The sequence below is a fragment of the Caenorhabditis elegans genome, chromosome V (genome assembly GCF_000002985.6).
Source record: "Caenorhabditis elegans chromosome V".
NCBI lineage: Eukaryota > Metazoa > Nematoda > Chromadorea > Rhabditida > Rhabditidae > Caenorhabditis > Caenorhabditis elegans.
This window is the reverse complement of record NC_003283.11, coordinates 5,742,245-5,769,371: the sequence shown is the minus strand read 5'-3', so window position 1 is coordinate 5,769,371 and position 27,127 is coordinate 5,742,245. Positions and strand designations below refer to the sequence as shown.

At 34.9% G+C, this 27,127-nt stretch overlaps 7 protein-coding genes across 7 annotated transcripts; 5 read left to right on the top strand and 2 right to left on the bottom strand.

The window, feature by feature from the left end:
• Positions 1 to 5,525: 5,525 nt before the first annotated feature.
• Positions 5,526 to 6,878, top strand: pgph-3 (Phosphoglycolate phosphatase). Its single transcript, NM_072110.6, has 3 exons — positions 5,526 to 5,771; positions 5,822 to 6,494; positions 6,546 to 6,878. Exons 1-3 carry the CDS (start codon positions 5,579 to 5,581, stop codon positions 6,727 to 6,729), a joined length of 1,050 nt encoding a protein of 349 aa, NP_504511.1. The 5' UTR covers positions 5,526 to 5,578; the 3' UTR covers positions 6,730 to 6,878.
• Positions 6,879 to 9,139: 2,261 nt separating this feature from the next.
• On the top strand, positions 9,140 to 10,580 carry C53A3.1 (F-box domain-containing protein; the record flags this gene model as incomplete). Its single annotated transcript, NM_001356650.4, has 4 exons — positions 9,140 to 9,218; positions 9,358 to 9,630; positions 10,052 to 10,385; positions 10,431 to 10,580. The coding sequence occupies exons 1-4, from the start codon at positions 9,142 to 9,144 to the stop codon at positions 10,578 to 10,580; spliced, it is 834 nt and encodes a 277-aa protein (NP_001343828.1). The 5' UTR covers positions 9,140 to 9,141.
• C53A3.4 (YDG domain-containing protein) lies at positions 10,492 to 11,155 on the top strand. Its single transcript, NM_001356649.5, has 2 exons — positions 10,492 to 10,707; positions 10,763 to 11,155. Exons 1-2 carry the CDS (start codon positions 10,589 to 10,591, stop codon positions 10,896 to 10,898), a joined length of 255 nt encoding a protein of 84 aa, NP_001343829.1. The 5' UTR covers positions 10,492 to 10,588; the 3' UTR covers positions 10,899 to 11,155.
• A 1,559-nt stretch (positions 11,156 to 12,714) lies between these two features.
• C53A3.3 (uncharacterized protein) lies at positions 12,715 to 12,879 on the bottom strand (the record flags this gene model as incomplete). The annotated part of the gene is made up of 2 exons (NM_001038381.1): positions 12,715 to 12,781; positions 12,827 to 12,879. The coding sequence occupies 2 exons, from the start codon at positions 12,877 to 12,879 to the stop codon at positions 12,715 to 12,717; spliced, it is 120 nt and encodes a 39-aa protein (NP_001033470.1).
• Positions 12,880 to 14,118: 1,239 nt separating this feature from the next.
• On the top strand, positions 14,119 to 14,870 carry K09H11.11 (uncharacterized protein). Its single transcript, NM_001038406.3, has 2 exons — positions 14,119 to 14,455; positions 14,511 to 14,870. The coding sequence occupies exons 1-2, from the start codon at positions 14,423 to 14,425 to the stop codon at positions 14,700 to 14,702; spliced, it is 225 nt and encodes a 74-aa protein (NP_001033495.2). The 5' UTR covers positions 14,119 to 14,422; the 3' UTR covers positions 14,703 to 14,870.
• A 969-nt stretch (positions 14,871 to 15,839) lies between these two features.
• Positions 15,840 to 17,020, top strand: pgph-1 (Phosphoglycolate phosphatase; the record flags this gene model as incomplete). The annotated part of the gene is made up of 3 exons (NM_072108.2): positions 15,840 to 15,951; positions 16,002 to 16,674; positions 16,726 to 17,020. 3 exons carry the CDS (start codon positions 15,840 to 15,842, stop codon positions 16,907 to 16,909), a joined length of 969 nt encoding a protein of 322 aa, NP_504509.1. The 3' UTR covers positions 16,910 to 17,020.
• A 318-nt stretch (positions 17,021 to 17,338) lies between these two features.
• acds-10 (Acyl-CoA dehydrogenase family member 11) lies at positions 17,339 to 21,553 on the bottom strand. The gene is made up of 10 exons (NM_072107.7): positions 21,483 to 21,553; positions 21,210 to 21,358; positions 21,056 to 21,151; positions 20,814 to 20,999; positions 20,596 to 20,770; positions 20,233 to 20,500; positions 20,000 to 20,181; positions 18,694 to 19,766; positions 17,686 to 18,225; positions 17,339 to 17,637 (listed from the first exon to the last, which is right to left on the bottom strand). The coding sequence occupies exons 1-10, from the start codon at positions 21,550 to 21,552 to the stop codon at positions 17,419 to 17,421; spliced, it is 2,958 nt and encodes a 985-aa protein (NP_504508.1). The 5' UTR covers position 21,553; the 3' UTR covers positions 17,339 to 17,418.
• Between the last annotated feature and the right edge of the window lie 5,574 nt (positions 21,554 to 27,127).

Sequence of the window (27,127 nt, the reverse complement as noted above, 5' to 3'; positions counted from 1 at the left end):
AAAAAGAAATTACAAATATTTTGTCAGTCGACAATTATTGCATAGAACAAATGACAACTGAGGTATAATCTGTCAAATTTAAGCAATAGATGCAATGCGAATTCAGGAAATACGGTAATCCCACTTTATGACTTCTTTTGAAATTGTGAATCTTTTAAACTGATATTTTTTGTTGTTTTGTAAGGTGTTGGCAAGTTTCAAACTGTTTTCTGTCAGAGAGTTAGCAGGATCAATGATACAGCACAGTCTGAAAATATCTTTACTTCCAATTGAAAGTGTTGAGAAGTTGCTCAAAAAATTTTAATATGTCGAAATTTAAGTTTGAGTCAGAAATATGAGGACTTTGAGTCAGAAATATGAGATTTCGTAAATGTGGCGAAAAAATGTGCCCCACATTTTCTGATCTGAAAATCAAGCGAAAATAATCTGAGAAAGAAATGTTGAAAACTCTTCGAAGTCGGCTATCCTGGACTTCTTGACTTGTCTCATAATATCACTCCCTCTCACAGCTACGTGGCAAAATCCAACTTTTAGGAAGCTAAAGGAAGTAGGAAACTCGTTCGTTAAAAATATTAATCTGCTTAAGAAACTCAAACGACTTCTTCTAGATTTCCAGAATTCTACACTGTTTGTACTCAAAGTACTCTGATCGTCATTTGATCCCTGAACCATATTTACAAGTCAAATTCCCATACCAATCCAACTAGTAAACATCACAATTTTTTGACCACCAAACCTACGAAATCATTGAACACTTGGCCTCGTGGGGCGCTGAGACCCTCCAAGTGTCTTTGAAGGTTGCTGAAGTTCACGTGAACATCACACGAGTCGTCTTTAAAAGTGAGTCTGGCGCGGGCGTCTTCAATGAAAATGGCGCCCCGACTCATGTACATCATCATACATCACTCAAAATCTTTATCTGCGTCTCACGATCTTTTATCATTATCCTTAAAAAAGCGTCGCGACGACACACGAGGAGATGGGAATTCCAATGTTCTGTCTGTCGTATCTTGTTCTCTAATTGACCCGCTTATCATGTCGTTTCTTTAAAGATTGGACATGAAGCGATAGAGTGTACTGGATGTGGAGAGCATAGATTCGACACTTTTTTGCAGGAAAAAAGAATCGTCACATTAGCCTGATCTTTTGAGATGCAATTGGATACTGTAACTATTTGATTGGGGTGTTAGGAACGGGAAGTGAATAGGAAAATCATGTGTATCCATTTCAGGGATGACAGTGTAAATCACATCACTGACTTTTGAAGATGTAGCTGACAAGGGAAAAAACAAGATTTTGTCATGGTGTTCTATTATGGGACACTGTAAAAATACGATTCTATTGCATATTACATAAGGAGGAGAAAACTAGAATGTGTTCCTTTTTGGATTATTTACGCACAATTCTGATGGAATTTTGTACTGATGGAACTAAAATAAAAATAAATTGATAAACAAGGAAATTTTTATTTTTGACTATCCATATCATTGAACAGTAAGAAGATCAAAACCAAAGATCCATATGACACTTGGCATACCGTGTTTCCTCTATTTTTACTGCACCCCATTGCTCAACTTTGGCAGCGTATATCTAAGTTTTCATTGGTTCTATACAAGAGTTTTCAACTGATAAAGTATTAGTAATTTCTTTCTCTATTGTTTTGTTGTTTTCGTCTTTTTGCTTTTTTCAAAATATACCGAGATATAACTTTTTCAAGGAAGTAGTAGGATACAGTACTATTAGAGGATCTGTAGTTATAAAATAATTTTTTCACAAAACCCTTATTATCAAAAATTTTGACCATAAAATTGTCTGATCAACTTTTCAAGCTGATGATTACCTTTTTGTACTTTGCCTTAAAAAAGTCTGCGGGAATTGCAGACGATTAGAGAAAGGTCTAAAAGTCGAAGAGGCTGAAATGTTTCGTCCATTTGCTTTGCAGGAATAAAATTTGTTTTTTAAAGATTTTTTGGAAATTTAAAATAGTCCTAATTTTGCAAACAAAGCTTTGTGTGTTTTAAAAACCAAAAAATGTTTTGCTGTTTTTGGACGCATGTAAAATATTCAGATAAACCCATATGGCACTTGACATGCCGTATTTTCTATGTTAATACTAGTACAGAAAAGTTGGCAATTTGAAATTGTCCTGTTGAACTTTAAACATCGACAATTTTATTCTGGATGTTATTCTGCAGCTACTCCTTTTTTCTGGAACCTAGTTGAGAACCAATTGAAGATAATTATAAAACCCTATTTTAAACTTTATATAAAAATGTTTCCAAAAACTTTGCTGTTCAAATGCAACTTATTCAAAATTAAAATTAAAATCCCGACCTATAGGGAATATCCAAATAAGACAAAATTTTCAATAAAAATTAAGTTTGGAAGTTTAGGAAATTTAAAATAATCTCAACTCTCACTTCCACCCAACTGGTAACTATTTCATTGAACAGTACCGTAATCCTAACATCAATTTATATCTCTCTTCCTTACATCAGACAGTGTAATTTCAATCGGATAGTTGTTCTTGTTCTTTTTCTCGATCAAATTATCAATCTATTTCTGTCTCCTGCCCCATTTTTAAATTTCCAGTTCCTTTTTCAATACCACCCCGACTGTCACCTACAAAACTATCAGGGATTATTTATTAACGATTTCAATCAAATTCACTAGTTACCTAGAGTAATTTAAAAATAGATCTTTGTCCAATAGCATCTTGTATTCCATATTATAATTTCGTATCTTCTTTGCTCGGGCCTAATCATGTCTGCGTCTCTTACAGACTATGAGTCTAAACGGTCAAAGATCATGACGTAGAAGGACCGAATTTCGGATCAATGTCCGACGGACGGGAGCCTGATTGTTATCTTTTGCATGGCCTATAATAATGACAAAGGCCTAGGAAATGACAGAGAACAGTCTGGAAGAGGACAACAATTCGGAGGATACAAAATCGGCATAAATAAAACTATTAGAAGGTCATTCGTACTGTAACATTGTCACATTCAAGACAACAATCCGAAAACCGTTGTGCATAAAATGTTGATTAATAGATTTTGCTGGAAATACCCTATAAAAGATATACGCAACAACTTTTCCAAACAATAATGGTTTTAAGTCCTTCCTATGAAGTGTCATATAAAAACTCTGGTACAAAACATTTGCCATTTTCTAAAACTAACATATCACGCTTGCGCCTATTAGCTTCCTCCCAAATTGCAGATATTTCTCTTTAAAAAACACAACTTCCAACTGAGTGCTCGTTGATTAGCAAAAAGATCAACAAATCAGTGACCAACTGACATTTTTTCCAACACAATGAACATTGATTATGGATACAATGAACATTCTTCAGATGATCAGAAAAACATAAACAAAACAAGGCTACACTTTCTGAGGTGTTCAAGTCATAGACCACCCCCAAAGTATAGTTTTTGTTGTTTAGAAATTCTAATAAATATTTGAAGGTACCGTGAGAAATATGACATAAAAATTTAAATGAACCTCCATTTGGTGTTAGTTTTTTTTCAAGTTTGGCCCGAAAATGTTGACTTGGATAAATAGTGGGTTGACTTGATTTCAGCCAAATTTAGGCTGAAATTGGGCCCAATACCAAGTCTAGCCCAACTATTGCCCAAGTTTTGCCAACGTTTGGTCCAACTGAACAGTTTTTGGGCCACAAATTAGACAAAAATGTGGAGCGAAATGCCGAGGCTCTAAGATAACAAATAAGCATAGAGAATTTTTATTTTGAAATTATCTGAAAAAAATCCTCGAAAAATTGGCATGTTTTAAGAAATTTCTTTTTGAAAACTCAATTCAAAGTTCCGTATTAATCTTGTCATCTACCCATAACTTTTTCAGGAAAATAAAAGTTTAATGAAAAATGCATTCAACAATAGACTACTAAATCTCTAAAACGTTTCAGAACTTTCATTCCAAAAATCACTGCGACCACTCCTAAGCGGTTCACTTTCAAACATGTTTTCAGTTTCCTCCTATTACAAATTATATTAATAGTGATAAGAAGTACTACAAATGTATTTTACAGACTGTACTATCACGGGAATACTTTGCCCACTCGTCACTGTTCGATTTTCAAAAGTTGTTTTGTTTGTGTGGAAAAGTAGTACGAATTGATTACACTGATAACACAAAAGAGCCCACCTGCAAGAGATCTTTGAACAAAAACGTAAAGCTGCGAGGTGTCGATGAACGCATTGAATGCAATGATTGGAATGATCTGAAGATTGTTGATTTTATTATTAAAGCAAGAAAACAAATTGATCTACTTAATATTTATTACAATAAGAAAACAAAGTTACAAGGAAAAAAATCATGAAAGGAAGTAGAACAATGAGAATGCATGAGAAAAAGATCGATTAAAATTGCATGTTTTGAAAACAAGAACTTTGTACCGCATTACACTTTCCGTACTAATTGCACTTAACATATTCTATAACCAATTTAATTTTTCGCAGTTATGTGGATCAATAATTTTAGATATTCAACTTTTCCAAATTTTGTACATATTGTGCATTTGTTCATTTATCCACAAAAATAGCAATAAAAATCAATAAGCTTTTGCGATTCCCATTACACACAAATATGTGACGCAGAGATCAGACGAACATTGAGCAACTGTTCATCCAAAAGAGCACAACTCACATGATAGGCTTAAAAAGATTGAGTACATTTAACATTGTATAAAAAGATGGAAAAGTTGGGTACAAAGTTCTGCAAATGAATTCAAAAATGGAATAGAAAAACAATTGAAAAAGTACACGATAATATTTATTTAATTCTATTAATTTTGAGTGTCTCGAACTCAAATTGGGAATATTATAAATTTTATGAAATGAGAAGCTCAGAGTTGACACAAGCTGTTGACAGTTCGTTTCTAGGTTTAATGAGATCATGTGCTAAAAATTGTCTGAAAAATAGTTTGCTTAAAATAGATTGCTCTGAAAATATACATTTAGATTCCAGGAACAATTTCCTCTCAATGCCATCAAACCACCAAAACTGCAAAGTGTTCCACGTGTACTCTGCATAATTGAAAAGCCTTTATTGAACTTTCCTAGTTGAAATTTGACCCCATTCATTCAGTGAACTTTGATGTTCTTATCCAATTTCCTTGCTCAACTATAAACGTTTTATTTAATTTATAGTTAGTTTGTATTTTGCTTTCACGATCTTCCAATCTTGTTTCAAAAAACCACAAACAAGTATTACACTTAATTCACAACGAACACTTGGGGGACACCCTCTTTTTTGTTCAATGTTCACGTGAACATCTTTAAAGTGTTCTTCACTATCTATTTTTAGTGTTTTCACACGAAGAGACCCAGAGAAAATCTGTTCCTCTAATTTCTCTGCACTCTCTCGCTATCAGAAACTTTATTGGTGAATGACGTCTCAATGTCCTTTCGGTTTCGTTTTCTGCTCTGATCGCCAGACTCCGCCCACCAGATGCTATCACAACAGATTCACGGGTATAAAAGGTATCGAGAGTGGATCGAAAAGTATCACTTGCTGGTTTATATTTGCAAACTGAAATTACATTTGAAAACTCAAAATGAAGCTGAAGATCAGTTCCCCACTTCCAACCCCAGTCGAATCTGATTCTGAAAATGAAAATCCAAAAATGTTCCTAGAATCTCGTATTCATTCTGGACTTGATCCAAACTGCAGATCTACTCTTCCACTTGACCCGAAATCGTTTTCCAAGGTCATGAAGACAATTGACACATTCATCTTCGACGCTGATGGTTAGTTTTCTAGAATATCTAGAACAAATCTTAATTACAAATTCTTTCAGGTGTACTTTGGCTCGGTGAATCAGTGATGCCAGGATCTCCTCGTCTGATCGATTATCTTGTGAAACACAACAAACAAATCATTGTGCTCACCAATAATGCCACCAAATCTCGTGCAGTTTATGCAAAGAAGCTTGCAAAACTGGGATACAACTCTTCAAAAATGAACAAGAACAATTTGGTGAATCCAGCTGCAGTTGTTGCTGATACTTTGCACAGAGCTGGATTAGATGGAAAACGAGTTTATTTGATAGGAGAACAAGGACTTCGTGATGAAATGGATGAATTAGGCATTGAATATTTTGGACATGGACCAGAAAAGAAACAAGATGAAGCCGACGGATCTGGTGCATTCATGTATGATATTAAATTGGAAGAAAATGTTGGAGCAGTCGTTGTTGGATACGAAAAACATTTCGATTATGTCAAAATGATGAAGGCTTCAAATTATTTAAGAGAAGAAGGTGTTCTGTTTGTTGCAACAAATGAAGATGAAACATGTCCAGGACCAAATCCAGAAGTTGTTATTCCTGATGCTGGACCAATTGTTGCAGCAATCAAATGTGCATCTGGAAGAGATCCATTGACTGTTGGAAAACCATGTACTCCAGCATTTAATTATATTAAAAGAAAATGGAATATCAATCCATCAAGAACAATGATGATTGGAGACAGGTAAATCTAATTTCTATTCAACTTTTAAATTTAATTTTTGAATTATTTCAGAACCAACACAGATGTCAAATTCGGAAGAGATCACGGAATGAAGACTTTGTTAGTTTTATCTGGATGTCATCAAATTGAAGATATCATTGAAAATCAAATGAACGAAAGAGATGATATGGTTCCTGATTATGTTGCACCTTACCTTGGAGCTCTTGTTCCGGAGTCGAATCAAATTTATTATTAGTTACATTCATTCATGATAACTATTACGAGTATTTGTATTTTCGACATGACATTTTCAATTTTTATTTGTATTGAATTGTAAACATGAATAAAATTAAAAATAAGTATTGAGATTGATAGGTTAGGCTAAAACCGACTACCGTATATTCTCTATTAGTGCGGCATCTCTAATAGTGCGGCATCTCTATTAGTGCGGCACCCCTACTGCCCTTTCGAAAACCCCTTCTTTTTGGTTGCAAAAGCCACCTCAAATATTCGATTACTCCAATGGTATCCTTGTTCATTCTTCAATAATTTCTCATAAACTTTCACTTAAACATTGCATTTCAGTGTCTTTGGGGGCAAAGTGCACAATTTTCATTAATTTTCACATAAAATATGAGGTTTTATGAGGGAATTTTTAGTTTACTACTCTCGAAAGTAGTAACCTCAAAATGAAAATTAGTTATCGAAAATTAGTACGGCAGTCTCCAGTAGTCCGGCAGTCTCTAATAGTGCGCAAGTTACAATGGGCCCGGAAATTAGTGCGGCATGCCGCACTAATAGAGAATTTGAATGCAGAATCAGTATCGACTTTTTCTGCTTGAACTCAGCGGATATGAAACTTTTTTGAATTTTGTTTTCAAATTCTGAAAGAACATGAAATTGACAACATAATGGCTGCAGGGATTTTTGTAATAGTTAGTTTGAAGCCAGATATAAATTTTTCTAAATTGGAAAATCTACTAATTTTGCATTTAGATGGTCAACTTTTGATCTACCTTGTTGACTAGACTGCTTCCCTTCCTTCGACAAGACAGCCACAACAAAATAACAATGGCAACAAGATTAGGCGCGGAGTCAAGTTCCAAGAGTAGATCAAAAATTAATTATGAGAAATTTGTGCGATCGTATTTTTTCGATAATAGAAACGGTTCAAAGGCAGTCATCAACAAAAAACAACACAAACCGCTTGTATCGATCGTTATGTAAAAAATATAGGATCTAAATGTTTTCTAATAGATCCAACAAAGAAATCTTTGAATTATGTATTTTCATCAAAAGAGGGGAACCGAGTGATACCATAAAAAATTATTAAAAACATATTAAGGTGCTGTTGGCTACCGTAAATTTCACGACAATTCGGAAAAATGAGAAAAAGTTTTTAATATTTAGAAACAAAATCCTCGCAAAAATGAATGCTCAAAAAAATTACAAATCCGAGTTTTTTTTTAGTACCAAAAAATTGTCAATAACGTTGTGAAACATTCATCGTTTGTTTTTAAATGTTTCACATTCTCTACAGAAATGATCGTAAAATTCTAACAACGTCACGGTACAAATCAAATATGTCTTTCCAAATATCATATTTGGGCTAACACATTGTAAATACGTAGTGCCTACAACATAATGTCCCATATTTGGAGATCAGAAATTATGGTTACTGTTAAAACTGTGATTCAGATTGAAAACTATAAAACTAGACATACGCTCACGGAAAATGCTATTCCTGTTAAAAATTGAAAAAATGTTTCTGAATAGTTTTAATCAAAATATCTTCAAATGTAGAAAAACTAATTGCAATTAACTTCATTGAAAAACGGAAGATTCTAAAATTAAAGTGAGACCAATTTTCTTTTTAATTTTCAAGTTACACTCAAGTTTTTCATAACTTTTTGATTGAAAAAAATTAAATTCACATTTTTCCATAAATATGTGACTGAAAAACAACTTCAAAATCCAATGACAATTTTTTCGGAATGCCCATTCTATGAAGATCAGATTCACTGTAATCTCCGAGCCCTGGTAGAAGTATCATTCTATTTGGAACATAGTACACGAATCAAAAATGTCGCAAGATCTGAAAGTGGATATCCAATTGTTGAGAGTTCCCAATCGAGAACTCCTTTCACTTTGATCTCATTCTCTTCGATAATCAAATTGTCCACACGGAAATCCCCATGAACTATAGTCGATTTTCCACTTTTTGGCAGATTTGCTTTTAGGTACGCTTCGAGTTTTATCATTTCTTGGATTTCTTAAGTTTCCGCCATATAGGAATCTGACCATCGTTCTAGATTACGGGCCATGTATCCATCTGAAAATATTATGATGAAATGGTAATCAAAAAGTAAATTTTTTTGTGTAAAATTTTAAAAATGCACAGGTGTCAGTTTTTAAAGTCTTTTTGAAAATTGTAAAACCTTTGGATTATGCATTTACATTAGCTTGAATTCTTATTGATCCAATATCGACTGAAAATTGTGCGTATTGTAATAACACGTCATGACGTCACCTACAGCTGCTCTCATAGGTCTTACAGCTAATTGTAGTGGGAACAACAATAATCGATCGTCTTTAATTTTCGTGCATTTCATTTTAATTTTTTTTATTGAAGTGACTTGTTAGAAGTAATTTTTTTTTCATTTTTCAGATGAAACCTTTCGTTGTAAATTCTCTGCCATATCCTGCATTCCGAAAATTTCTTCAACACTTGGATATTGATGAAGTGTAAGTTTCCAACTACACGGTGATTATAGTAACACAATTTGTTGTTAGAAATTGTTTTGTATATGAAATAATGTTAATTCAACAAAACGTCTCTAGTTTATAAACAATTATGTACTCATGTAACTGTTCATTATTTCAGAATCAAACTAGCACGTGTGTCTCATAAAACTCAACTGAAAGTAAAACGAATCAATCGAAAAGTGTTTAAACTCATTCTGGATAACCGCGTTTTTGAAAAAAATGGTGGACCAGCCCGAATTGAACGCCTGTCTCGACATGTTATGATAATTGAAACAAGTGATGAAGTTATTAATGCTTACGAAGCGATGAACAATTATTTAGCAAAGTACTATCCAGCACATAAATGGAGTCATTCTATTTGTCACCATAGTTTCTGGATTGATGAATTGAGGTAAATTCAAAGACAAATTCAGCGAAAGTTTGCCACCTTTAGTTGAGTTGCACCTCATTCGACAAATTCGCCATTCGCAGAAAATTTCAAAAATTGGCATTTGCCGAAAAAAGTAAAAAAACTAAGTTCTTGTTTTCTTGACATTTTAAATTAAGAATTCTTGATTGATCAATTTCTTGACTCTGAAAAACTTTGCCTACCTTTGGTGCTAATGCAGCGAAATCTAGGTGAACGGGTGTGATTTGCCAAATTCGCCAGACATTTGCCGCGCGATATTTGCCGAAAGTTTTGAAAATCGGCTATTGAAAATAACATTTCTCTTATACGAAAGCTCAAATTGTAAATCTTTATATCATTGAAATTTTGTATTATTGCATCAAATGCCTATATGTAGAATTATAATTCAATTTTTGTTTTTCAGGAGACTAGTCAACTTTCGCACAGATCCACACACGTACTATAATTTCAATTTTATTCCATATGATGAACCAAAGCAACTTATGAAAGTTATGACTTTCTTGAATGAAACACTTTCCATTGATCATGTGGAAATTATGATGGATCACGATAAACTTTTCGGAGATTACAAGTGTATTTTGGAAAGTCCATTGCTTCGAAAATGTAACAGTTTGGAGATTCTTGGAAGAAACTTGCGCCTTTGGACATACCAACTGAAATTATTATTAGAAAAGATTCAACCAACGCACAGATTGTCAATTGAGTGCATGTTAAGTTCTCATTTCAATAAAGAACTTGTGAGTTTTATTTGTTTGTTCGAAAAGTAAAAGTAGTAATTTCAGACCTTCAATATTCCATATTTGGAACTTTTCAACCTTACACAACTGGGACTTCATGAAGTTCAGAATATGAATTGTGAACTGATAAGACTGCGCCGCGCCGTACACCACTTGAAGCTAAACAAATCAATACATTACTCAAATATTGGCTAGAAGGAAATATGCCGAAATTGAGACGTTTACAAGTTAACTGCACTGGAAATGTTAATTCATACGATGAACTATTGGAAGGAATTGATCATTCGGCATGGGATCCAAATCGTAGACCTCGATATTTCAGGTACATCTAATATTTGGATAAGTCCCTCTCAATTTCAAATTGTTCTATTTTTCAGTTATGGAATTGAGAAATTAAACTGTAAAACTGGAAGAGGTTTCGAACGAAGCGATGGTATGCTTGCTACGTTTTTTTTCGTCAAGTCAAAGACATTCGATGTCACCAATTTCGTCGTATGGAATAGCAGATTTTAGTAAAATTTCGTCAAGAACTTTAATGATTTATTCTGTATACTTTTTATTGCTTCCTAGTTACAGTGTTGGTCAATATTAGTAAATAAAATATTGGCCGACACTCTAAAATGTATCCAAGCAGCGTCCTGTACTCGAACCAAATTCTTTTGCAGTCTATTCGTCATTCTTATCCCAACCAAATTTCACATAAAATGTGATTGTTACAGGCTGACAGTCAGCTGATAAAACCATTTATTATGAACATTTCACCAATTAAATTGTTTTCAATATTTCAGATATGAGTATAAAAAAGAATTATTAAAAATTTTGAGAAACAAAACTTCTTGGATAAACCTCTAAATGTTTTTAAACCTGGTAACTAAAACATTGCATACATTTTGCTAGTCTACGTTCAAAAAAAGTTTTTTTTTAACTAACAGATAATTGTTATCTTAGTTGAACATATTTTGATCAGTCAGCTGGTTTTGGATTCTCAGACCATATAGTAAAGAGCAAGGGCCTTAAAAGGCACACAAAAATTAGTGGATTAGTGGTTAAAATTAGTGGTTAATTAGTGGTTAAAAATTACCAAATTAATGTTTGCAAAACATCTTGTCTTTGAAGCTATGCAGCTCCACTGGAAAAAATCTCACAAAAGTGATCTACTGAAAAGTTGTAGATTATAACTTTATCTACAACTTTTCAGTTAATCACTTTCTCCAAAAAAATTTGGTTGTCGAGCTGGAAACTGTTGAACAGAGCTACTCATTTTTGAAATATTATGAAAAGTATAATGTCTAGATCTCGGCAACCAAATTTTTTAGAAAAAGAGTTCAACTAAAATGTTGTAGACAAAGTTACAATCTACAACTTTTCAATAGATCACTTTTTTGTGAGATTTTTTCCAGCGAAGCTGCATAGCTTCAAAGACAAGATGTTTTGCAAACATTTATATGGTAAAACATATCAACAAAGCATCAGAAATAAGGACCTGGACATTGAAAACAATGAAAAATAACAAACTGATGATGCTCTACAAGATTTGATACGTTTTCAAAAAATTTTTGAAAAAGTGTTGGACCAAAATTTTCCAAGGGTTTTGGTGGAGAAAATATGAAATTTCAAAAAAAAAAAAATTTCTATAAAGTTACCAACGCACTTCTGAGATTCTGAAAAGGGGTGTAACATGTTTTTAAATCTTCAAAATCTGTTTTTCGGCGTGTTTTGTAGCTCGAGTTCTGCAAAAAAAATAAATAAAAAAGCTTTGGCGTCGGCAGGATCCGAACACAGCATCTAGAACCACAGGTGATTCGCGAGTACGAGTTTTATGCTTCATCCGAAGTTCGCGCGTGCTTCGAATGGGTACTTGAAAACATGAGCAAAAATGGAGAAAAATGCTCGTCTTTGCGAACGAACGCAAGCATAAAGGAGGCATTGCGAAAACAATTTATGCTTCCTTTTTTCACTTATATCAGCTGAAAAATTTCAAAATATAACTTTAGTTCTTGTATAAGCCACCCCCACTACCCGAAGACATGATTAAGCCACCTCAAGGATTTTCTGTTACCATCCGGAGTCGAACCACTGCACAGGTGATTCGCCGCGCATGCGTGGCGCGCCTCACACGCTTCGCTCACGCGTCTGCACAGGTGATTCGCGGTTTGAGGCAGCCCTGACACTGTTCGCGCACACCTCTGCTTGAACAAACGGCCTCCAGTCTTCTACATCCTTGTCCTTGAATCGATGCCAACGCGAAGATATCTGCAATTTTTTGAGTAAAACTACGGGGAAAAATGATTTTTCGGAACAATATTCGAGAATTAACGTACTCCATAGGTTATCCATCCAAATTGGTCCAAAAGTTCTCTTCGTGACAGCTTTTCGAGTCGTCGTTACTAAGAATCCTGGAAAAGCAAAAATTAGAAATTATATTGAACAGATAAACTCACCAAGCGACGTAAAATACGGCATCCTTTCGAATTACTTCCGCCGAGACAACCATCTGCAAGAAAATTTATTTTCGACAATTTTCATAACGGAAATTGACGGTTGAAGTGAAAATGACTAAAATGAATTTTTTAAAGGCGCACAGAATTAAAACACACTTGGGTCTTACCACGTATACCGTACTCCGTCTGTTTTTGATCATTTCTGTCAGCGCCGGCGATTGTTTTTCAATTCATTTCTGTTTCAAAGATGTTTTCGCGAATAATTTTTCATTTATTCTTCTTTTTACCTAATTTCTAGCCGTAAATGTTATAAATTCACCCAAAAATTGCAGTCTCTTTGTTAAATTTTGAAAAGAAAGCTTGTAATTCCCCAAAATCTGATTTTTTCCGTTTTCCCATTATATTCGCTCTTAATTAGTGAATGTTTCAGAGCAAATCTCGTTTCTCGTCTCTCGTAAGCCGGTGGATCAATGACACCTACGGCCACACAGCCTCCCAGGTGATTCGCGAGTACGAGTTTTATGCTTCATCCGAAGTTCGCGCGTGCTTCGAATGGGTACTTGAAAACATGAGCAAAAATGGAGAAAAATGCTCGTCTTTGCGAACGAACGCAAGCATAAAGGAGGCATTGCGAAAACAATTTATGCTTCCTTTTTTCACTTATATCAGCTGAAAAATTTCAAAATATAACTTTAGTTCTTGTATAAGCCACCCCCACTACCCGAAGACATGATTAAGCCACCTCAAGGATTTTCTGTTACCATCCGGAGTCGAACCACTGCACAGGTGATTCGCCGCGCATGCGTGGCGCGCCTCACACGCTTCGCTCACGCGTCTGCACAGGTGATTCGCGGTTTGAGGCAGCCCTGACACTGTTCGCGCACACCTCTGCTTGAACAAACGGCCTCCAGTCTTCTACATCCTTGTCCTTGAATCGATGCCAACGCGAAGATATCTGCAATTTTTTGAGTAAAACTACGGGGAAAAATGATTTTTCGGAACAAACCACCACCAGGCCAGCAGCCGCCTCCACCACCACCAGGCCAGCAGCCGCCACATCCTCAAATTGGTGATTTGCAGGTATTCTGAATCAACAAATGATTATCATATAATTTTATTTTTGTCAGATGCAGCCGCCAGAGGCCGCTATGTCCCCAGCAGCCGCTCGCCAAGTACAGAGGCCCCACGAAAAGGGGAGCAGAACGAAAAGGGGATCTGCAAAAAGGGGATCTGCGAAAAGGTGAGATACGAAAAGGGGAGATACGAAAAGGGGAGCAACGAAAAGGGGAGCTGGCACTGTGCCAAACGCACAAAACGCTTTTTTATTCTCATTCAACGCACGAATTTTTTTTGTATTTTTACGCTAAACAACGCGCGATGCGTAATAACGGAGTGTGGTTATAACAAAGTCGTGCGTTTAATGAGAATAAAAAAGCGTTTTGTGCGTTTGGCACAGTGCCAGCTCCCCTTTTCGTTGCTCCCCTTTTCGTATCTCCCCTTTTCGTATCTCCCCTTTTCGCAGATCCCCTTTTTGCAGATCCCCTTTTCGTTCTGCTCCACTTTTCGTGGGGTCTCCAAGTACAGTCTGGAGAACCTATGAATTCGGGATACGAAATGCCAAATAATTTGGTAAGACGCACTACTTTTAATTGGAAACTTAAGTTATTGATATTATAATATTCAGAAATTACCGAAAGCTCGAGCAAAAAGCGAATCCGCGTTCAACCGATTGAGGAAATGTTTTAAATATCGGAGCATAAGTCCTCCACGTAGCCGCGCTCCGTTCCCACCACCGCCCACAATCACAGCACCAAACCCAGCACCTACTGCGTTTGGTGAAGAATCCGACGAGATGGAATTTGAAAGTGCTGATTAATCTCTAATATTGCCAATATTTTTAAAAAATCAAACTTCACCCCAACTATCGTGTACCATTTCAACACCACCATTATTATCATTATTTTTTAGTATTGTGCTTTACTTTACCCATCTCTTAACTTTAATGCAATTTTTTCCAATGAAATAAGATGGTGCACTTTGAAAAGCTTTTCATCGGCTTCCTGCATTAAAAAAAGAAGTAAAATTATCAAGAAATCGAAATGTTTGTAGGAAGATTGCAAGATGGAGAACATACAATATATAACATTATACGTCTTCTTATTCAAGGTGAATTCTGAACGCGCGGGTAGCATTCTGAGAATGCGTATTGTGCTACATATTCGACGCTCAAAGTATCTCGTAGCGAAAACTACAGTAACTCTTTAAATGACTACTGTAGTGCTTGTGTGGACTTACGTGCTCGCTTTTCGAAATTGCTTAAGATCATTTATTTATTGATAGAATATTGAAATTAAGCAAAAAATGAGAAAATAATACGAAGTCACAATTCGAAAATATATTCATTTGGAAAATTGAGCGCGTAAATCGACACCAGCGCTACAGTAGTCATTAAAAGAGTTACTTGCGCGTCAGACATGTTGTGCGATACGCATTCTCCGAGTTTTGTGCATGCGTAATAAAAAATCCAATTAAAAACCAAAAAGGAACCTCACAAAGTTTAACATGAGCTCCATATCGCATCCACGGATCGAGACAAAATCTTGATGTACGTGATTTTGGAATTCGAAGATGACAATATTCAAGTGGAATATCATAAACCAGCCGCTGACCGCGCCTTCTTCATTTTCGAGGGAGCCTGTCTTGAGTCGACACACTGTTTTTAAACAATTTAGTACGTCTTCTCCCAAATTTTGAGTCAATTCCGTCAACTTTGAAAAGGTTTATAAACATTTGAATGCACACATTTCAATTTTCATTTTTTTTGATACTGAAATATCATTGATATTCGAATAAATCCAATTCAAAGTAGTATGACCACATTACCTGGTTTTGGATGAATGTTTTCAACTGGAACTGAAATTTCTTCAAAACAGTGAGAATTTTGCACTGTGAAGTCCAATGAAAACTTTATTGACTTATTTCAGCATTAGAATGATTTTTCAATCAGGAAAAAATGTGTATCGAAGCCGGACTCGATCCAAAATGCCGTTCCACGAAACCCCTCTGTCCAGATACCTTCGCTAAGGTCATGAAGACTATTGACACATTCATTTTTGACGCTGATGGTTAGTTTTCTAGAATATCTAGTTCAATTTTTAATTATAAATTCTTTCAGGTGTCCTGTGGCTCGGTGAATCAGTGATGCCAGGATCTCCTCGTCTGATCGATTATCTTGTGAAACACAACAAACAAATCATTGTGCTCACCAATAATGCCACCAAATCTCGTGCAGTTTATGCAAAGAAGCTTGCAAAACTGGGATACAACTCTTCAAAAATGAACAAGAACAATTTGGTGAATCCAGCTGCAGTTGTTGCTGATACTTTGCACAGAGCTGGATTAGATGGAAAACGAGTTTATTTGATAGGAGAACAAGGACTTCGTGATGAAATGGATGAATTAGGCATTGAATATTTTGGACATGGACCAGAAAAGAAACAAGATGAAGCCGACGGATCTGGTGCATTCATGTATGATATTAAATTGGAAGAAAATGTTGGAGCAGTCGTTGTTGGATACGAAAAACATTTCGATTATGTCAAAATGATGAAGGCTTCAAATTATTTAAGAGAAGAAGGTGTTCTGTTTGTTGCAACAAATGAAGATGAAACATGTCCAGGACCAAATCCAGAAGTTGTTATTCCTGATGCTGGACCAATTGTTGCAGCAATCAAATGTGCATCTGGAAGAGATCCATTGACTGTTGGAAAACCATGTACTCCAGCATTTAATTATATTAAAAGAAAATGGAATATCAATCCATCAAGAACAATGATGATTGGAGACAGGTAAATCTAATTTCTATTCAACTTTTAAATTTAATTTTTGAATTATTTCAGAACCAACACAGATGTCAAATTCGGAAGAGATCACGGAATGAAGACTTTGTTAGTTTTATCTGGATGTCATCAAATTGAAGATATCATTGAAAATCAAATGAACGAAAGAGATGATATGGTTCCTGATTATGTTGCACCATGCCTTGGAGCTCTTGTTCCGGAGTCGAATCAAATTTATTATTAATTGCATTCGTTTATAATATTTATTACGAGTAATTGTATTTTCCACATGACAGTTTCAATTGTTGAATTGCATTGAATTGTAAATATGAATAAATTTTAAGATAAATATTGAGACTTTGAGAATGATATTTTAAAAATTTACACTTGAAATACAATATACGATTAGGAAATAAAAACTGTGTATCAATTCGACAATTTCGGCAATTTTGAAAGGTCAAATTTTCTGATTTGCCGGCTAGCATGCTTGTATTTTGTTGAACAATGTAGACTTTTTGAGCTGTTACATGAAAATTGAAAAGGCGGCAAAATTTCATGCAAAATAATAGGAAAATTGGGCTGTTTTAAAGAAACTAAATATTTTCTTTTCTGGGAAAGAATAAGACATTGAAACTTTGTAAATTATTTTTGTCAATAATAAGTTTTCAAAATTGAAATTTGTTTGATTTATTCACAAGTTAAAACTACAACGACACTTTATAAAACAATTTCAATACAAATTCAAACAAAGGTTTACAATCTCGATTTCATCTCAATCTTTGCAATAGTCTCCAAGTGTACAGCATCTGGTCCATCAGCAATTCGAAGAGATCTTGCCCATACATAAAAGGAAGCCAATGGTGTAAATGGAGTAAGTCCTCGAGCTCCTTGCTGCTGCATGGCTCTGTCCAGGATGCTTATTGCCATGTTTGGAGCAACAACTTTGATCATGGCGATTTCAGATTTTGCTTCCTAAAATGAAAACATTTAAATGAAAAAAATAAATATTTCAGTTCAAACCTTTGGTCCAACTGTATCAATCATATGGGCGGCTTTCAATACTAATAATCTGGCTTGCTCAACTTCACATCTTGAAAGAGCCAATTCTTTTCGTAAACTGTCAAATTGGACCAGCTTCCTTCCAAATGCAATTCTTGTCAATAACCTATCTTTTATAACATCAATTGCCCGTTCCGCATGCCCAATAAGTCTCATTGCATGATGAATTCTTCCTGGCCCAAGTCTTCCCTGCGCGATTTCAAAACCTTTTCCCTCTCCCAAAAGCATATTCCCAACTGGTACACGAACATTTGTGAATGTGATCTCTGGATGTCCTCCTGGAGCATCCTGTGATCCAAAAACATGAGTGTTTCTGATAATTTTAACACCCTCCGTCTGCATTGGCACTAAAATCATTGATTGTTGCAAATTTCTTGAACGCTTTGCCCCAGAAACTTGTCCCATAAAAATGGCGATTCGACATTTTGGATGTGAAGCATTCGAGATGAACCATTTTCTGGCATTTATGATGTACTCATTGCCGACACGGACGATGGAACCCTGTAAAAATAAATAAAATATTTTGGAAGTTTGCTGGCATAATTTAGAATTTTTACGGTGGCAACAACATGTAGGCATCTTTAAACCTTCTTTATCAAGTTGCCAAGTTTTTTTGCAAGAAATCCACGCTGATAATTTAACATTTGGTAGCTACTTTTACATACTTCAAAAAAAGTACATCTGATTGTACATCTTGGTAACTCTTGGCAAAATCTTAGCAACTTACTGGTGGCACCTTTTGCCAGAAAGCTGACTTGAAAACCGGAGTGCGCGGTAATTGCCGTTCGGCAATCGAATTTTTGGCAATTTCGGCAATTGCTAGAATTGCTGATTGCCGAAAATTTCTAAAACCGGCAATATTGCCGAAATTGCCGATTGCCGAAAATTTCCAGAACCGGGAATTGCCGAAGTTGCCGATTGCCGGAAATTTCCGATCGCGACCCTGCTTGAAAAGCTCCAAAGCCTTACCTGGATATTTGTGGCATCACTACTCGCGACATCAGGCTCAGTCATCGCAAAGCAACTCTTAATCTCTCCGTTCAATAATGGAGTGAGCCACTTGCTCTTTTGTTCTTCACTTCCATACTTGATGAGAACTTCCATATTTCCCGTATCTGGAGCTTGACAGTTAAATACTTCTGGTGCAAAAATGCTTCTTCCCATAAGCTCACAGATGTGTGCATACTCTACGTTTGTCAGGCCTTTTCCGTATTTTTGTTCAGGATCAATGTGTTCAGAAATGAACAGGTTCCATGCACCCAATGATTTTGATTTCTCCTTCAGCTTTTCAATTTTCGGATGAGGAATTGTCCATCTGTGAGGTCCTTCTTCATAATACTCCAAGAGCTCTTGTTCCAACGGAATCACATCATTTTGTATAATTTCTCGAACGATTTCGTAATATTTTTGAGCTTTCAAAGACATTCCTGATGGAATAATTGTAAGTTGACCGTAAGATTTTGATGCATGAACTTTTGAAATCATTTGCATTCCTTCAGCAGCCAGCTTTCTAACAAGTGGTCCCAACTGAGAAGCTTCAGTTGAAGATGCATTCTTCAACTGAGATCTTTTATAAACTCCTTGAATAATGCTTGCAAATCGGAAAATAACAAACGCCATGTAGTAAGTCCATAGCTCTGGATCAACAACTTCCGTGTTTGTGTATTTTGCATAAAGTTCCAAACACTCTTTGATGGTTGGAATGCCCATTCTATGAAGATCAGATTCACTGTAATCTCCGAGCCCTGGTAGAAGTATCATTCTATTTGGAACATAGTATACAAATAAAAATGTTGCAAGATCTGAAAGCGGATCTCCAATTGTTGAGAGTTCCCAATCGAGAACTCCTTTCACTTTGATCTCATTCTCTTCGATAATCAAATTGTCCACACGGAAATCCCCATGAACTATAGTCGATTTTCCACTTTTTGGCAGATTTGCTTTTAGGTACGCTTCGAGTTTTATCATTTCTTGAATTTCTTCAGTTTTCGCCATTTGATAGGAGTCTGACCATCGTTTCAGATTACGGGCCATGTACCCATCTGAAAATATTTTGATGAAATGCTAATCAAAATGAACGTATTTTTTTAATCAAATTTTCAAAATGCACAGGTGTCAGTTTTTCAAGTCTTTTTGAAAAGTGTAAAACGAAAAATTTTCCAATTTAGATTTTTGCTTAAAAAACGAAAAATCGGAAATTTTCCTTCTTTAATTGATATTTTTGGAAAAAAAAAATCGAATTTTCTAAAAATAATATGTAATTGTTAAAATATACCTGTTCTTCCAAAGTCCTGTAATCCAACTTTTTCATAATCAACCGAATGAATTGTTGCTAACGTCTTCAGTGCTTCTTCATACACACGACGTCTTTCTGGTGGAGTCAATTCTGGAAGTGATGGTTTCAGGAATATTCTTCCTTTTTGATATTCCATAAGATAAAATGAAGTGTCAAGGGTTCTAAAAAAATAATGTATTGTAGCTTAGAATTTTAAAGTTGGCAAAACTAACGTTTCATCGTACAAAAGTGTTTTCGGGAGAGGAACAAGTCCCTGAAGAGCATTCATTATTTTGAACTCTCGATCCACTTGATGAGCTTTTGGTAGAAGACTTCCACTTGGTTTCTTTCTAAGAACATACTGAGACCCTCTTACTGTTCGGATGTAATATGTTGGGTTTGACTGTCCATGACGGAATTTGCGGATTGTTTCAACTTTGTTATCAGTCCCAGTTCTTCTGGTAATCAATTCATTGATCTTTTCAATTGGGAGAACTTCTCCTAAAATTAAATACGATGAGCAAACTATGAAAAAAGCCAAAAAGAGAGAAGCAACTAATATTTATGTTAGATATAAAGAAATAAAAATTAATTACTTGGAATGCAATCCCGTGTTTCCGGTGGGTAGGAGAAGTTCAACTTGAGAATATTTCCTAGATCATGAATTGCTTGCTGGCTGCTAACAACTTTAATTGTAGTGATTCCCATTTCTTTGGCGGATTTCAGATTTGACCCCAGATCATCGAGGAAAACACAGTCGGATGGGTGAAGCTAAACGAAAAAGTTGAAAGATTTGTAAATGTGATAATGCTACCTTGCTTCTTTCCAGCGCCAATTCATAAATTTTAGTGTCAGGTTTACGGAGACCAAGACGGCAAGACTCGAGAACATCATCAAACAAAAGTCCAACTTGCGATGGAACTGTTGGCAAAAGTCTAGCACGATCCGTATAAAAATTGTTGGTAATGAGGATGGTACGGTAGCCGGCAAGACGAAGAGACTGGAAATGAACAGATGTGTCTGGAGAACCATGTTATGCCAAAATGAAAATCAAACCTTGATAAGCTCAACCATCTCCGGGAGAAGTGGAGTGTGTTGGATTTGACTGCTAACCTCTACAAAAATTGGCAAAATGTCTCCAACTCGATTATTCTGAAAATCAAGGTTCAGGCTTAAAAAAATGCAGTTTTAGAAAAAAAAAATTGTAAACCTGAAAATTGTAAATATGAGTGAAAAGTGGATCGAGATCCTCCGAAGTCAACCGTCCGGTTTCAAAAAGTTTGAAATGTGGGTAGAAATCTTTACTGATGATTGTTTCGACCACTGAACCATCACGAAGATTGTGAGTTTTTTCGATGGCTGAAATTTCAGTGATAGAATTTTTTTCAAATTATTGTATTCTTGAACAAATATTTTGATTAACAGAACCTAGCAATAAAATGGCATATCTGAAAATTCAAATAATTTTTCCATGAAAACTTACATTTCCAATAGTGCATTGGTGCTGGGAGGATAACTCCTCCCATGTCAAAAATTACCGCTTTGATGGTCATTCTGAAAATTTTGAGTTCAGAAAAAAAAGATCTCCAATCGGGAATGTGTTGAGAAAACGTGAGTGCGGGCGATGGCAGAGAAAATGGTCAATTTGATAAGGAAAATAAGACAAGTAGGGTACGATGTAGTGTCGAATACAAATCAAAAAAGATATGGAAGGGTATAGTGTGGTGTTGAAAAATGAAAAGATTTTGATTATTGGAACAGTATTATTGTTGGTTTCGATCGAAAAACCAACTGTTCCAAAAATATTACTGATACTTTAATATTAACGAGAGTGAATCTAGATACCTCTAGCTTGACTTTTTGGCAGATCAACAAGAATTTGCGGAAACTTTTAAGCGCTTTCAGAAATTAATTACAAAATTTTTCTAGGTGCCAGAAGCTTCCAGTTCAATCAAGAAAACTTACCATCATGTATACAAATGACCGCATTTTTATTGGGTAATTTATTTAGTTTTCATAATTTCAAAAATCAATATCTGACTTAAAATTAACTTTTTTAAAAATGTTTCTTCGGGGACTTCTTTCAAATTTTAAGCGCTTTCAGAATTTAATTACAAAATTTTTCTGAAGCCAGAAGCTTCCAGTTCAATAAAAAAAACTGACCTTGAGGCATATAAACGACCGCATTTTTTATTGGGAGATTTATTTAGTTTTCATAATTTCAAAAATTAATATCTGACCTAAAATAAACTTTTTGTGTGTCTTCGGGGACTGGTATCAAATTTTAAGCGCTTTCATTATCCCCCACCAACATACAATCCCAAAATTCCTTAAAAAGACAAAAACTCAATTTTGCCCAAACTACAGTAATCCTACAGCAACCATACAGTACTTCTACAGTACTACTCAGTACCCCCAGCCGTATCTCCCCACTAACTCTGAACCAATATCTTTTCATAAGCCAAAACTTCGCAGACTAGGCATTACTCCACTTTTTTGAACACTATCCACTTATCGAAGTTCCCAAACGTGGATATTCTAAATGATGGTCATGTCTAGAAAGGACTGCTTGTGAATTGTTGATCCACAAATTTACCTAGAAAAAAATTGGAAAATATTTGTGCACGTATTTATTCCAAGAAACAAGTTTATACTCTGATGTTTGAGCAGAGCCGCCTGACGTTCAGTAACCTTCGACCCTGAAACTTTAATTCAAGCAATTGAACTGGTCATCTTCTCTGGTACACCCAAACACAAGAACTTTTTAATTTTGCTCTATTTCCTTCAACATCTTGCTTCAACTCCTGCTACAATTTATATTTAGAAGAAAAGAGAAGAGCCATTCCCAATTTCTTTCTTTTGGTGTCCGTCTTACAGCGTGGTCCGGTGATAATTAAATTTACGTTTCTCAACACACACACACACATCCATCCATCTTTTTATTCCCATTTTATATGCACCGTTTACGTCATTTGTATATATTTACAATTCGTTTTATTTATTGAAAGAAATTCCTCAATTATTTATGAATTCTTTGAATCTGACGGTCTGAGGAAAGCCCTGGAAAAAGTTCTTCATTAAGATTTTCAAACCTTAGTAGTTTTTTTTTTAAATTAATACCTTATTAGACATTTGTAAAACTTGAGAAAAAAATAGGAGTTGTTTCAATTTCTTAAAAAAGTGTCAAATTGTCCGCAAAACATTATAACTCAAGAGTGAGCTGCAAACAACAAAGTTGGAGATTGCCGTTTTTTGAAATTTTGTCCAACTTGGCAAAAACAGTTCAGTTTAGTTAGTTCAGTTAGTTTGGACCATTTTATCAAAATTTATTGTTTTCTTCCCCGAACCTTGTTCAAAATTTCCAGCGACTAGGTTCAAAAACCTTAGAACATTTCCGGAGCCAACTCGTCTATTTGACATTAAAATTGAGGAGCGTGGGCTCGAATTTCTGATTTTCGAACTCCTATAGCCCATCGGAAATTGAATATGGAATATCCGGCGACATGTGATTGCAGGAAGGGGGCAGCTCACAAATTTAATGCAACAAAAGAAACAATAATAATGTGTAAATATAGGTTTCACATATTTATTTTTCCAATTATATTTTTCCTGGGATCGGCTCAGAAATCGGGGAAAAAAGAAACACCAAATATAATTTAATTGTTTGGTTTTCCAATTTGCTATGATCACTGATCAAAATCAAACATTCACCCAAAGATTTTAGTTTTTTTTTCTTTAAAGAAAAAATGTTTCGGAGAACAAAAACAATTATCTATAATTTATGAGAAGTTCAAAAAAGGTTCCCACCAATTGTTGTTTTTTCTTTCTAAATTCTCAGTCTCTTTTCAAACCGTCTTTTAAGTCCCTCTATTGAATTTCAGAGCATTTCATTGATCTCTTTCACATTCTAAGAAACATCAGTGTATCCTGTTGATCTTTCAAATTCGTGCCCTAAACCGCCCTCTCAGCTGACCGATAGTAATTTTTTAATTTCCTGCTTTTCGTCGTCGTCGTCTGATTATCGAGCACTTCCGACGACACGTCCTAATTTAGAAAGGATGTTCCACATTCAAAAACAGGCGTCTCCTCCCTGCCTCGTGAAGATTCGATAATTTAGAATGAAAACTTCCGTTGCGTCATTTCTCAAAGCACTTGAGAGAGAAAGTCTCAAAGTTCAGTTGAAATGTTCGGATATTCAGGTGCGCATGTCATATTGATATGAATAGAAAAACATATGCAACAATGATATCAGAATTTTGTTTACTTGACATGTGACCTACAACTTGTTGCCAAAGTTTGGAATATCTGGAATCGTTAATATTTTGCAAAAATATGTGTTTTAAACCACTGCTTGATTTTTGATTTCAAAAATCACAAAAATGTGTAGTTTTTTTTAAATGAAAATTTTACATACCCAAAAAAATCGATGTTTCAAAATGAATTGCAACTATTCAAAAATTCTCTAACAAGGAAACGTTTCAATTTAACCCATATAACTAAACAAGCCCCATTTGAACTTCACTTCAACAATTGCCTATCTGAATTTCAGTGCATTTTTCACTTTTTGGCGCCTGTAGATTTGCTCCAAGAGCTTTTTTAAACGCAATTTTGACATTTTTAGGTTGTTTATGGGTAGGTAAAAATTTTGAAAGCTGTTTGGAAAATTTTAATTGTTGAAAAGAAACTGAAATATTTTTCAATCAACCAGATCAAACAAACTTTTTTCGTCGAACAAAGAAATAAATGAAAATCAAAAAGCTTCGAAAATGTTTACCTACCGCTAACCATCCTAAAAAACAAAATATTACATCTGCCAAAAATTCTCTGAAAATGTAGTTCCACCAGTAGCACTGTTTGTTTTTCAGTCAAATGTTGAGTTACTTTTTTTGAAAGATTGTTCTGAAAATTAATATTTATTTCCCCTTTGAAAAGAAAATCTGAGTCTTTTTAATTTTTAGTCTATGATCAGATTTGATCAGGCCCCGCAAAGTTTGATATATTAAATATCTTATCAGAATTGTTTATCTCAAATTGTTTTCTATATTTTTCCTGTATTAAGAAACCCCGATCTGAAATGAAAGAAACCCAATCAGTCGCCGTATGCATTTCAAGTTTCATTATCGTTCCAAAAACATCAAATATCTACCTCCAGCGATTTTTGAATCGTCACCAAATATGTCACGTATCTCCCCAAATGCTAATCCATTAATTGTGCTCCCCCGTCCTGGGATTAGTCTGCCGCCTATTGTCTGCCAGCTTGATAAGAAAAAAAAAATGAAAACGTGATTGTGCTCTGAACCTGTACCTTTGTATTGTTCTCATGAATATCAAACATCGAATGATGAGCACTTTATCAATAAAATACTTGGATATGTTCAAGTTCGTTGATCTCGAAAATTTGATCCGGTAAGCAAATCGACCGATAAACCGATACATTAATTTATTAAATGAAGATTTCCAGGAAAATCCTTGCAGGTTTTTCTTCATTTCCAGAATCTGATCCTAGCTAAGAATGAGTGAACACTGTAAATACTCTTTCATTTAGTAAAAATTTTATGACACGTGTGGAAATGGAAAACAACTTGTCTAAAGTCATAAATCTTAAACCAATTCTTCCAAAGATCCATATTTTGTAGGTATGGCGTATTTTAAAAATAGACTCGAATCTTTATTGTTTTTACCAATCGGATTACATTGTTGGTTTCTCAATTTTTGATACCCGGATGTAACAAAAAAAAACACAAATCAGAGAAATGAAAGTACATTGTTGGAAGCCATTGAAATAATAAACATTGGAAGCTGACTAATATATTTTGACTGATCACAGGAACCTTCTTGGTCAGAATTTCATGTTAAATGTAGTGAATAAGATTTACCGTATTCACTTTGCCGTTTTACGTATTATTTTTACGCCCGCGCATTTCCAATGGTAATTTCACGCGACAAATTTGTGTTCGTTGCAAAAAAGTGTGAGCCTTTAAAGTTGTACTGTAATTTCAAACTCACGTTGTGGCGGAACTTTCACTGGGTTTGCATATTTTTTCGATACAAATTTATTTTTAATCTTAAAAAACTTGAAAGCAATAAAAAGACATACATAAATATTAACGAATTAAAAAAACCCCTCAGCAACGAGAGTTTTTAATTGCAATACTCTTTAAAGGAACACATTTTTTTGTCATTGACAGAATGATGCCGTGTCGAGATCGTGTACCGTATCGTATTTTTGGAGCAAAATTTTGTGGCTGCGCAACATGATAATCTTAAGATAGTTAACCCTTTTTTCAATTTTGTTCCAGTATTGTTTTTTTGGGGCCTGCCACGAATACGAATCTACTCCTTAAAAATCCAAAACTATGTTGTTTTTCACTAGATCGTCATGAGAAAAGTACGGTTTCGATTTCTAGAAAATATAGCAAATCACTGAATAAGTGTTATCAAAACACGCATAATTCATGAATGCGTGCTTGATCCACTTTGCACTCGTGTTTTCCAGAATTATTTCAGAACGCCCTGGCCGCATCTGTTTTGATGTAATTCATTTAGACAAAAAATAAAAAGGTCTTATTGAATATTGCTATAAATTTTTGTAATATTTACCAACGAAGGAAACAATTGTAAATTGATTTCTGGAAATTCTGAGCTGTCCCTTGAAAAAAACGTGTTTCATTTCATCTTTCCTGATCTATTTCGATTTTAATCATTCACATGTGGATCTATTTCAAGCATATTTCTGAAACAAGTTCATAGAATATGTGTAGTTTTACTCTTAGTTTTGCTCTCAATTTTCCCACGCCAGTCCCTCGTCACACAGTTTACCCCATTGCGTATGCACATTTCTGATACATTTTGCATCCATATTTAGCTTTCCATTTCAACTATATTCTGTCTAATCTTATTAAATAGACAATTTGTTTTGTATCACATCATCATCTTGCCGAACACAAAAGTTTTTTCTGACTAAAGGAATAAAGATAGCGGCAAATGACGTGGCTCTGCAAGCGCTATGAATAGGATTTTAGAAAAAACAACATGGCATGTGATAATAAGAGATTGATAAGGTGTTCAGAGCCGGAAGCTGCATTTTTTGTTACTGAACAGTGTTATAACCAATTTCATACAAATTTT

Coding starts and splice junctions, on each gene's coding strand:
- C53A3.4 (NM_001356649.5), top strand. CDS start 10,589: ATGCCGAAATTGAGACGTTTACAAGTTAACTGCACTGGAAATGTTAAT. Junction 10,708..10,762: donor CGTAGACCTCGATATTTCAG/GTACATCTAATA, acceptor TCTATTTTTCAG/TTATGGAATTGAGAAATTAA.
- K09H11.11 (NM_001038406.3), top strand. CDS start 14,423: ATGAATTCGGGATACGAAATGCCAAATAATTTG. Junction 14,456..14,510: donor ACGAAATGCCAAATAATTTG/GTAAGACGCACT, acceptor TATAATATTCAG/AAATTACCGAAAGCTCGAGC.
- pgph-3 (NM_072110.6), top strand. CDS start 5,579: ATGAAGCTGAAGATCAGTTCCCCACTTCCAACCCCAGTCGAATCTGAT. Junction 5,772..5,821: donor ATTCATCTTCGACGCTGATG/GTTAGTTTTCTA, acceptor AAATTCTTTCAG/GTGTACTTTGGCTCGGTGAA. Junction 6,495..6,545: donor ACAATGATGATTGGAGACAG/GTAAATCTAATT, acceptor GAATTATTTCAG/AACCAACACAGATGTCAAAT.
- acds-10 (NM_072107.7), bottom strand. CDS start 21,552: ATGACCATCAAAGCGGTAATTTTTGACATGGGAGGAGTTATCCTCCCA. Junction 21,359..21,482: donor ACCAATGCACTATTGGAAAT/GTAAGTTTTCAT, acceptor CTGAAATTTCAG/CCATCGAAAAAACTCACAAT. Junction 21,000..21,055: donor AGATGGTTGAGCTTATCAAG/GTTTGATTTTCA, acceptor GTTCATTTCCAG/TCTCTTCGTCTTGCCGGCTA.